Genomic DNA, 10,958 nt, shown 5'->3' with positions numbered 1-10,958 from the left:
TCTTTCCCCCAGCCTGAGACACCCCCACCCCCCAGACACACACCCAAAGGCGTTCCTGCTTCCTTCTCTTGCTGTTCGCGGGCAGTTCAGGGAAGGGACTTGCTTTGGATTTGTGGGGTGTTGCTCTGACATGGGAGCTCTGGTAGGTGACCCCAATAACTTTTGTTCCTCAGGGTAAAATGTCCCAGAATTTCCGCACCAGCTACACGGAAACACTCGGCAAGCTGGAGACGCAGTACTGCAAGCTGATGGTGAGTGGGCATTGTACACCCCACCCACTGGCACTGTGCCCTGCTGCTTCCTGAGGGTCCTGTCCACCCCCCCAGCATCCAAGGTGAAAGATGCAGGATGTATCCATGCCTTGTTGCGCTAGCAACAACTTTGGGGGCTTGCAAGCAGAGGAGAAGAGCAGCCACCTGTGTGGGTTCCTCCCAGCAAAGAGGAAGCCCACATAGCTATAGTTTCTGCAAGGCTGGACTGTGCACTGCTGAGGGCCATGGCTTTAGTCTCAGTTATTTCCCCCTGTCTCCAGGAGGCAAGTGGCCACTTCTCCAAGCTGTTTGCCTGCTGGCCTCAGGCCATGCAGTCCAGAAGATATTCCCCCAAATGCTTCCCAGTTTACAGCAGATCCTCATGGCTGCAATTGTCCTAGGAATGTGGTGGGGGCATGATTCTCACTTAGCGAGTAGGAGGGCATCTGGAGAGTGTTTTAAGCCCTCTTCCCGCCTTGGTGGCACTGACATAGAGTCGGGGAAGGATCCCATTGCAGCTCACCCGAGGGGCGCGGGTTTTTTGTTGTGCGCAGGAAACGTCCAGCTTCCGACTGCGGCATCTCCAGAGTCTGTACGGGTTTGTGTCTCGAGCCACAGCTGAGCTCATCTGGCTGAACGAAAAGGAGGAAGAGGAGCTGGCCTATGACTGGAGTGACAATAACTCCAACATTGCAGCCAAAAGAAATTACTTCTCGGTGAGTGAGACCCTGAGACGCGGCCTCTAGCTGTACAGCTCTGCTGGTGATGCTGCTGCTGCTGTGAGCCTTTTAGCTTCATGAACAATTCGGGAGACCACTGGGAACTGTAGTCGAGACTTTTCAGGAGCTCTGAGTTCCTCCAGCCCAGCCCATAGTGCTTGTAACCTGTCATCGCCACCCAGAAAACATGGTTCTTGGCAGAGTTTGGAGCTCAAAGTAAAGTCTGTTCAGCTGGGTTTCTTGTTGTCCCCATCCCCCACCCACCTCCACTTCTGCAAGCATGGGAAAAACAATCTTATTCGGAGCTCAAGAGATTCCCAGGCCGAAATTCTGGGCTACAGCTGGAAAGACATTACCTTTTAAATTCTTAATCAAATAATGTCATTCAAAACGGAAATCAGAGGCACTGGGGAATTCTTGGTGACTTTTCCATCACTGGTTTCACATCTTCAGATCCTCTCACGTCTTCAGTTTTGGTTGGATACTTAAAATATGGTTACTACACAAGTGTCTGATTTTGACCAGTCTTTATGTGTATCTGACACTCAGGAGCTGACGATGGAACTGGAAGAGAAGCAGGACGTGTTTCGGTCTCTGCAAGATACAGCTGAGCTGCTGTCCCTGGAGAATCACCCAGCCAAACAAACTGTCGAGGTACGTGGTCTGTTCAGGGGCACACACCGAAGGGTTTCACCCCCAGTCATGTCAGTCGAACCCAGGGAAGCCCTCATGAAGAAGCATGATCAGCAAACATGCAATAAACATGCTGCGCTTCTACCTCCACCCTGGGTAGATGCTTCCTCTGCCCGAAGAAGGGTGTTTGTACCCGAAAGCTTGCAAAGACGAATTTTTCCAAGTATTTTAGTTGGTCTAATAAACGATATCAGATTTACCCAAAGAACCGTGTCTGCCTGTGTCCTTAGACTAACACGGCTGCAACCAACAGTACCTCGGCCCCAGTCACTCTTATCAGCTCTAAGTGGTGGCAAACAGCTTTATTGTACCAGGAAAACAAAGACCATTGTGATGATGACAAGAAGTGCTTGCTTATCCAGGGCCCAGACCCAAGGTCCTGTGGTAAGATAAGACAGCAAATGACCCTGAGCTAACTTTGAATTGTTCATGCTCATGAAAGTGATGGAGAAACATTTGAAGGTCATTGGAGCATGCTTTCTCTTGCTGTTTCATTCATGAACCAGCACCATCCCACAGTTCCCTGTGCTGGAGAGTAGAAGGAAATGTCCTTTCAGGAGGTGCCATTAAAAGGCCTCTCTGCCTTATTTCCTTTTGTGTCTCTTCCACTACGCTCCCCCTTGCACCTCGTGGGAGCTAAATCCAGCCTAACAGTGTGAACTTCAGGAGCTATTTAAATGCTGACCCATAAAACTCCTGCTTTCATTTTGGTTGTAATTCGTGGTGTCCTTTGCCTTCCCAGGCATACAGTGCGGCTGTCCAGTCCCAATGGCAGTGGATCAAACAGCTCTGCTTGTGCGTGGAACAGCACGTGAAGGAGAACGCTGCTTACTTTCAGGTAGAGTAGCAGGGAGAGCCCAGCCCTGCCCTCCCTCATCTGCCGTTCAGAGAACAAAACCTGCACTGAGTGCCTGTAGCACAGCGCCAACTGACTCTAGTTTGATAAAGGGCATCATCCTTTTTTTTATTCCATTCCATCTCCTTCTCTTCTGACCTGTCCCCAGGGGATATTTTGCCCTCTATGTTGTAGGCTCAGCTAGCCCTCGGCATGCAGATAGTGCTGCTCACAGCTGTCACGGTGCAGGGGGACAGGGCAGTAGAAGGTGCTTGCCTGCTGAGGGTGTTGGTCAGACCCTTTCGGCACCATGTGTCGCTGAGTGGCCGGGGTGTGTTGAGTGGTACCGAGTTCTCTGACGCTTTCTGGCTCCGCAGTTCTTCAGCGATGCCCGAGAGTCGGAGACGTACTTAAGGAACCTCCAGGACTCCATCAAACGGAAGTATTCTTGTGACCGTAACACCAGCCTGACCCGACTGGAGGACCTGCTCCAGGATTCCATGGTGGGTGTTTTCTCAGCCCCCAGATTATGGGGTGTCCACGTGACAGACGACCAGTCCCGTGCAGCACCCTTGCTGCCTGCCTTTGGCTTTAAGGGGAAAAATGGTATATTCATTCTGAGATCAGCATGGTTAAGCTTCATGTTCTTTGCCCGCTCATCTCTGCCCTGTCTTTGCATTCTGATTTTCAGTGGTATTTTGTGGCAGGCCACTCCTGCGCTGAGCCACCCACCTCACTGCGCCCGACCACTGATCAGGCTCAGAGTGCCTCCCCTCTTCCCAGATCACACCTGCGAGCCTGGGGTCACCGCTGCCACCACCCAGGAGTCTTGGTCTGTCTGCGGCCCTGTGCCCCCTGGGATGCACCGGCCTTATAGAGCTTGAGGGTGCCTGATCCACTGCAAAAACTGGGGGTGCTTCCTTTAGCGTGAAGCTCAAAATGTAGCCTCCCATCGTCAGCCGGACCAAGGGGGGCACAAAGGCAGACTTGGTAGCTTCGCCACCAAAGTGATAGACACCTGAGAGGGAGAGGGAGGGGGGAACAGACTACCCCCCAGCCTCCAAGGAGGAGGCTGTAACAGCGTTTCATCACGGTGTTCACACACAATATGTGTGTGTGTGTGTGTGTGTGTGTGTGTGTGTGTGTGTGTGTGTGTGTATTTGGAGTGCAGCCTGGGTGTGACCTCCATGGTATCACTTAGTGTTGATTTAACACTGTCCACACTAATCTGATTTTAATTGAATCGTTATAATGGAAGACGAGTGACTGCAGTGAAGGACTGTCGTGTACGAGGCACCTTGGCACAAAACACTCCACCTCCTTGTGACCTTGTTAAAGGCTGGAGTGGCTGGCTGTACAGATCAGCTGACTAGACACCTCTTGTAGTGTAGAAAAATGAGAGATGCTCACGGTTTCTTTTAAAAAGTTCCCATCATTAGTATCCATCAAACCATCTTTCCATATGTAAATTTGTGGGGATAAGCCTTTTTTTTTTTAGGTAGAGGCAGTCACTGTGCTTTGATCCAGTGAAGATCTACTCTGCTTTGATCTAGTTGAAGGCTGTAACCTCCTTAGTTGCTGCTCCTGCTCCTTCAAGAGCAAGGTGGGATGGAGAGAAACCCCCTCGCTCAGTTCAGCTCAAGTCTCTGATTAATTGGTTACGCCAGGTCCACAAAGGAGGCTAGCTCTAAAATCAAAGCTATCAGCATTTGGTGTCTGTTTTGCAATCGGGACAGCAGCAAGAGCAGGGGCGGGCAATTATTTCAGGTGGAGGGCCACTTACTGAGTTTTGGCAAGCCACCAAGGGCTGCGTGACAGGTGGCTAGGGGCAGATAAATATTAATTTTCAAAAATTTTTAGGGGCCCCAGGGGCCAGATAGAATGGCCTGGCGGGCCGCATCTTGCCCACCCCTGAGCAAGAGGGTGACATTAATGCAACTGGTGCACCATAGAGCTGTTCACACAGCAATGCCAATAGACAGGACAAGAGAAACTGGGGGGAGAAGCATCAATCTGTGATTGAACTCTGCGCCCTAAAGAGGAGGACAAGTCCACGCTAGTGCTTCACTGCTCAGCTATGATGAATATTCAGGGAGGTTGAACTCAGATGCTGCACGACCCAGTTGCCATGTACGATCTCCCAGTGTTTCTGATGGTTCATTTGGTCCCTGAAGGTTTTGCTGTAGAAATGTGGGCACTGATCTGACGGTCAGTCGGTCACACGTGGTAAATCCTCTGGGCTCACCTGTGCTCTCTCTTCTTCTCGAGGCTCGGTGTGGCATTCCCTCCTCTCCATGTCAGGGTCCTCAGGTGCTGTGAGTAATCCAGGTCTGGTGCTCAGCCTGTCTCCTCCGGTCATCAAGACGTGGAGCAGCTATCATGGCTTCTGGTGCTCTTATCAGAGTGGTATCCACACGTACTTAGACTCTGGAGCATTAGAAAGCTGGCCCTGGGCCTCTGGCATGCTAGGACCTCATGCCATGTTTAGAAGAGTAGCCAAGATCTAAGTAACGGGATGCTCTGGCTCTCTCCCTGGTATATGCTCATCCTCTTTCTTACCTAATGAGTTAAAGCTGTATTTCTTCCAACCATGCTGCCTGGGACAGGCACAGGTAGTTTCTTTAAGCACTTCTTTTCCATACCATTAAATAATTGACTGGTCATCCTCTCTAGCACTGAAGCTAACCCTTTTTAATGGGCTGAGCGTGGAAAGCATGAGGGTTAAATGTCTCTGGATTTGGGGGGGTTTCTTTTCTTTTTCACTTCTGGCTTTAGAAAAAAAAAATGGGCTGAACCCTAGAGCTTGCAACAAGGTCCTGAAAGACGTGCTTCTCCAGTGGAATGGCTTGGGGGTTTGCCAGTGCTCTGGAAGGGAGCATCCCTGTGTTAGCAAGCAGTGAGAGGAGCAGAAACCAGAGGGCGGGGGCAGTTGGACAATGCCTTTCTGCCCTGAGGGTGGGCACGCCTGCAGTATTTCAGGTTAAGCAAGACGGGGAACTTGGGATGTGTCAGCTGCTCCGTAGTAGCCACGTGGTGGATGTGAGGCAGCTTTTCAGTGAAAGCGGTGTGAGCTACCTTGCACTGACCGTGCGTTTGGGCTGCGCACGTGGAGAAGCTGACTTGGGGGAAGTTGGGAGCCTCACTGAACCCATCCAGTTGCCCATACGCTGTGACCAGGCTTCCATTAACTGTTTTGGGGGGGAGGGGGGCTTTATCCCCTTACCCCGCTGCGTTGACCTTCTAGACGTGGTTTGAAATGCGCTGCCGTTCCTTGCTTTGTGAGAGCGAGGAGGGGAGCACGCTCCTACAGCCTCCCCAGAGCGGCAGAAAGGAGCGGCTCGTCGGCCAAGCCGCCCTGTGCTCCCCACCCTTTATATGCCGACAGACAGGATTTTCTTGCCTCTAGCAGCCAAAGAACCGATGCTCTGCATGCAGCTTTGCGGGGCGGGGGTGTCATATAGTTGCCTAGCAGGGGAAAAGCTGTGTTGTCCCCCCAGCCCTGGGGCGCAGGTGAGGGGAAGTCTCTTTGTGTTGGCTCAGACCTTAAATTCCCAGCCAGGAGGCTGCTGCCTTTTGGGAGCAGAGGGGCGTTGTGGCAATGCTAAGGGATTGACCGGTTATTTTACCCCCCCACGGCCTGCCAATGCTTCGCTTTTATCTTTGTCAGGATGAAAAGGAGCAGCTCATTCAGTCGAAGAGCTCCGTGGCCAGCTTGGTGGGGCGGTCCAAAACCATCGTTCAGCTGAAGCCGAGAAACCCGGACCACGTTCTGAGGAGCACCATCCCCGTCAAGGCTATCTGTGACTATCGCCAGATTGAGGTGAGCGGGCTGACGGGACAGCCCGGCAGGGGGTTTCTCTGGGGAGGGAAGGAAAGACTTTGAGCTTGTGTGGGAGCTGGGAGAGAGGGGACTTGTAGGGAAGGAGGAAAGAGAGAAGCTTGGATGGATCCTGTCGTATTTGATGGCATGGTAAGGAGGCAAAGGGAACAGTCTCTGCTTCTCAAATAGCTTTTCCAATGACCTTGATTTGCTCTGAGTGGTAGTAAGTGTCCTGTTTCCAGAGGAGCATAGCATTAAATAATGGCCTGCATCCCACCCAGTTTTATCTAATTTCTCCTCCCTTCCTTTCCCGAAGTGACTGGCAATTTACCTCCTTTTGGGTTGATTTTTTTTTTTTCCTTTTTAAAGAAAGCTTTTACATTTCAATCCAGTTTTCCTCCGGTGGCAGCTCTGGGGCCTCCTAGAAAGGGACCTGGCTATCAGGGAAGGCATTCGCAGGTGATGCTTTTTTGTGGGTTGGGCGCCGGGTCAGAACCTCACCTGCCGCGGTCCTCCTAGATCACGATTTGCAAGAACGATGAGTGCGTGCTGGAAGATAACTCCCAGAGGACCAAATGGAAGGTGATCAGCCCCACTGGAAATGAAGCCATGGTGCCATCCGTGTGCTTCCTCATCCCTCCTCCGAACAAAGAGGCCATCGACATTGCCAACAGGTAACAAAGCCCTGTTCTTCGTGGCTTGCTGCGGTTTGGCGGCTCAAAGCCAGAGTGACGAGGGGATGCCTCTCTCTGCCTCTGTTGCAATGCGGGGGGGTATTTATACGGCTCCTGTACAAATCTCTGGTGCTTTAGGAAATGCCTAACCCCTTGGTCTTCCTGGGAGTTGTTCGTTTAAGGCTTGTCAGGACTTCAGTAGTTAGGAAGGAGGCGCCGAGGGAGTGAAATGATGGGGAATGCTTGGTTTCCTGATCCACAGCTCGAGTCCAGGTGTGGCCGGTGATATCCAGTAAAGGCATGGCGGGGCCTGGTTGCTGTTCAGTCAGTGATGTCAGTTCCCAATGACAGATGCTCAGCATCAACCAAAAGTGGGGTTACTGTTGACTCCCTTTCTTTTTTGTGTCCTTGGGACAAGGTATTTAGCAGAACTTTTAGATTTCGTTGGGATTTGTCAGGCTGAGCCATGAGTGCTTCTGTGGCCTCGAGCTTGCGACCTCTGCACTGTCAAGTGTGCGCCTTAGCGCCCACGCCACCCCGGCCCCCGGTGACTCCCTTTGATGACAGTATTAGCAGGGAGCCTGGCCCCCGGGGGGTTGCCGAGACTGTCTGGCTTTTTACACTGGTGCAGACCCCTTGTGTTAGACCTGCCGGACCACTGTGAGCCCAACTAGTGCTAGGGCTAGTTTCAAACGACCACGCTTCTGGCTTGTATGAGGGCGGCATGTCTATGGTAGGGGTTTGCAAGGAAACTAGTGTAGACGTGAGACTCGAGTTTTCTCTCGCTTCCTGGGCCGGAGCGAAGGGCACCTGGTTATGTCTGCTCTTTGACTAGCGAGGCATTACCTGTAGTGGGGCCTGCCTGGCAGCTTCCACAACCATTACTTGTTATGTGTATGGTGCCTAGGAGCTCAGTCCTGGACCAGGTGCAAGGTGCTGTACAGAACCAGAACACAAGATAATCCCTGCTGCAGAGTTTACAGTTTGCGGCTAAGCCGAGACAGGCAGATGAGACCCAGGAAACAAAGCAACAGTGTTGGTCAACGTGATGGGCAGTGATCCTAGCACAGCAGCCGCCTCAACACTGTCAAATGTTTGTAGGCAACCTGCTAAAGAAGAGTTTTAATGAGGGGTTCGAAGGAGGATGAGGGGAAGATTTGCTGATAGCTATGATGAGCTTCTCCTGAGTGTTGAGAGAAGCAGATTATCTAACAAGTGGGTGATGAAGCCTGGCTTCTTGGCTGGTGGGAGGTGGGAATCGATGTTTCTGAGAGCTGGTAGCAGGAGTGAGGATAGCTCACGGAGAACACTGAAGGTGAAGACGAGCAGCATATGTTTGATGCTACAGCGGAGGGGAGCCATGGAGGAGCGCAGAGAGAAAAGACCTGGTCAGAGCTGCAGGCTAGGGGGATGATTCTTGCAGCAGCCTTCTGGATGGGTGTGAGCAGGACCAGAGGGCATTTGTCAAGGCCGGAGAAAAGGATGCTGCTGTCCCTGGGCAAGATGCTCGGCTACGGAGGTGGAGAAGGAAAAAGCCATACGTTAGGTTTTGTGCAAAATGAATCAGCAAGATGTAGAGAGAGCTTGGATGTGAAGACCTGAAGGGGAGGGTGATACCCAGATGATGGGCCTAACTGGCTGGCAGGCGGGAGCGTTGTCCACAGCGGTGGAGAAGGGGGTAGTGGGGAAAGATGAAGAGCTTTGTTTTAGAGCTTTTAGAGCTTGAGCTGACGCCAGCCATCTGTGGGGGGATGTCAGAGATCCAGGCTGAGCTGCGACACTCAGCCTGGAGGGGAGGACAGACCTGCCTACAGTGCAAACGCTGTTAAAGGCAGAAAGCTGAAGAGCCTGTTGCGGCAGGACCGGGCCAGGCGGCCTGCCGTAACCACGTGCGCTGGGGCATCGGCGGTGACAGGACGGCGCTGTCCTTTTGCAGGGTGGAGCAGCTGTACCAGAAAGTAATGGCCCTCTGGCACCAGCTCCACGTGAACACAAAGAGCCTGATCTCCTGGAACTACTTGCGGAAGGACTTGGCCTTGGTGCAAGGCTGGAACATAGAGAAGGTACGGTGCAGCACGCCCCTGCTGCACATCGCACATGATTTAATTTTAAAATTAAATCATCCTGGCCGGGGTGGGCTGTGATGCAGAGGCACCTGTAGCTTCAGGGGGAGTACAAGGAAATCGGGTGGGTGCAAGGGACAGAAAACCAAAGGGGCCGAGAGCCAGTGCTGTACATGGAGCCGAGGGGGGGTCCACGCTCGGGGGGCTTCAGTGCAAAAGTGGTTACAGATGTCTAGTGCCCCTGGCACTGACTCCACTCTCATGAACAAGGCATCACAGACCTGGTTGCAGTTGCTCCTCAGTGAAGTGTTAGGAGCGAGGTAAAGGGGAGAGATTTGAGACTCAGCTCCTTCTCACTTCTCTCCCCCTTTTTTACAATGAACAATTTCATTCAGGAAAATGTAGATTATTCTGCTGGGGAGATGGCAATAAAAACACCAAGCAGGGCAGACCTGGAGGTGACATGCAGAACAATGCACCTGCCAGAGCAGCGCTGTCCCAGGGAGGGCCCAGGGCTGGCTGTCCCCCTTGGAGAGATCAGGCTCTGCCCAGACAAGAAGCGTATGAATGACTGCTTCTGAGAAATGGGAGCAAGGTCTGGGCGACTCCAGGGCCTGGGAGGTGTGTGGGTGCATCTGGGTGAAGGGTGGGACTTTGTTCCTGATGGTTAGAGACTCTGCCGTTGCCTCCGCAGCTCAGGTCCTTGGCTCAAGGAGAGTGCCAGCAAGCCATGAAGAGCCTCCAGGCTCACTACGAAGACTTCCTGCAGGACAGTCGTGACTCCGAGCTCTTCTCGGTGGCTGATCGGTTGCACCTGGAGGAGGAAGTGGTCTCCTGTAAGGAACATTTCCAACAGCTTCTGGAGTCCATGGAGAATGGTGAGCTGGAGAGAGGTTAATGGATGGAGCAAGGACTCGGGGGCGCACAGGTGCTCTGAACTATCTAAGCAACATCATTGATCCTGGCTTTGTACACAGCTGCCTTCTCTGCCTCAGCCCATTTCCATGCATGGCCTTCATGAGGGCAGCACGCTACCAGCATGCTGAGCAGAGTGATCCAGGCGTTGTCACTTGTTCTGTAGCTGATGAGGGGGCACCTGCCTAGGCGTTGGTAGCCCTGGTGCCACCTGAGGCGAGCCCTGGGCAAAACGCTGCCTTGGCAGTCGATTCTCTGTCGTCTGCTTCATCATGGGAGACGTTGAAAAGGCCATCGAGTGAAATGTATGTTCAAGCTCAGTCATGTCATTCAGAGGGAGGACTTAACCGCTTGTGAGCATGTGTTGACTGTTCCTCTGGCACTGTTTTGCTGCCTGTCTGCTGTCTCCCTGTAAGCAAAGTTAAACCGTGGTAACTTAACCCTGTTTCATTCAGGGGTAACGTGCCTTGGTTTAACTTCCATTTACCACAGGGTTGGAACAGACAGGCCAAAGATTCAGCTGAATCACAGCGAGTTTTCTCTCCTTTTAAAGTAGCATAACTATTACATCTGTTCCTGCCCAGAATCATCTACAGGTGTGCGTGTCGCACGGCAGGGGTCTGGCTCTGACTCAGATAAAACAGTCTTTCACAATGTGAGATGCCCCCTGGCTAGAAGCCTTCCTAGCTATAGGGATGCTTTGATTGAATTATTTTCCATCTGAGCAGAGACCTCTGCCCTTGCTCCTCTCATCAGGCCGGTGCTGCACCTGGCTCCGAGCTTCTCGTTTGAGATGGTGATTGATCGATGGCCTTTTTTGTGTTTTTTCTCACAATTTGACAGAGGACAAAGATGAGACAGTTGCCAGGGTGTATCTCTCGGAGCTCAAGAACATTCGCCTGCACCTGGAGGAGTGTGAGCAGAGGCTAGTGAACCGAATCCAGACCCCGGCCAGCACCAGAGCAGATGGGGACGCTCCTCAGGAGAA

The 10,958-nt window shown here is 52.3% G+C and overlaps 1 protein-coding gene across 1 annotated transcript in view; it reads left to right on the top strand.

Moving 5' to 3' along the window:
- The window catches only part of MACF1 (microtubule-actin crosslinking factor 1), a 223,459-nt gene that overhangs the window by 99,129 nt on the left and 113,372 nt on the right, over window positions 1–10,958 (top strand). The window contains exons 16-25 of the mRNA XM_025198710.1: window positions 174–251; window positions 806–967; window positions 1,520–1,624; window positions 2,406–2,501; window positions 2,876–3,001; window positions 6,166–6,318; window positions 6,838–6,992; window positions 8,929–9,055; window positions 9,750–9,933; window positions 10,814–10,944. Coding sequence (XP_025054495.1) covers window positions 174–251; window positions 806–967; window positions 1,520–1,624; window positions 2,406–2,501; window positions 2,876–3,001; window positions 6,166–6,318; window positions 6,838–6,992; window positions 8,929–9,055; window positions 9,750–9,933; window positions 10,814–10,944 — 1,317 coding nt within the window. The remainder of the gene's footprint in view (window positions 1–173; window positions 252–805; window positions 968–1,519; window positions 1,625–2,405; window positions 2,502–2,875; window positions 3,002–6,165; window positions 6,319–6,837; window positions 6,993–8,928; window positions 9,056–9,749; window positions 9,934–10,813; window positions 10,945–10,958) is intronic.

The sequence above is a fragment of the Alligator sinensis genome, unplaced genomic scaffold (genome assembly GCF_000455745.1).
Source record: "Alligator sinensis unplaced genomic scaffold, ASM45574v1 scaffold337_1, whole genome shotgun sequence".
NCBI classification, from domain to species: domain Eukaryota; kingdom Metazoa; phylum Chordata; order Crocodylia; family Alligatoridae; genus Alligator; species Alligator sinensis.
Note: the sequence above shows the minus strand (reverse complement) of the source record. Positions and strands in the feature narration are given on the sequence as shown.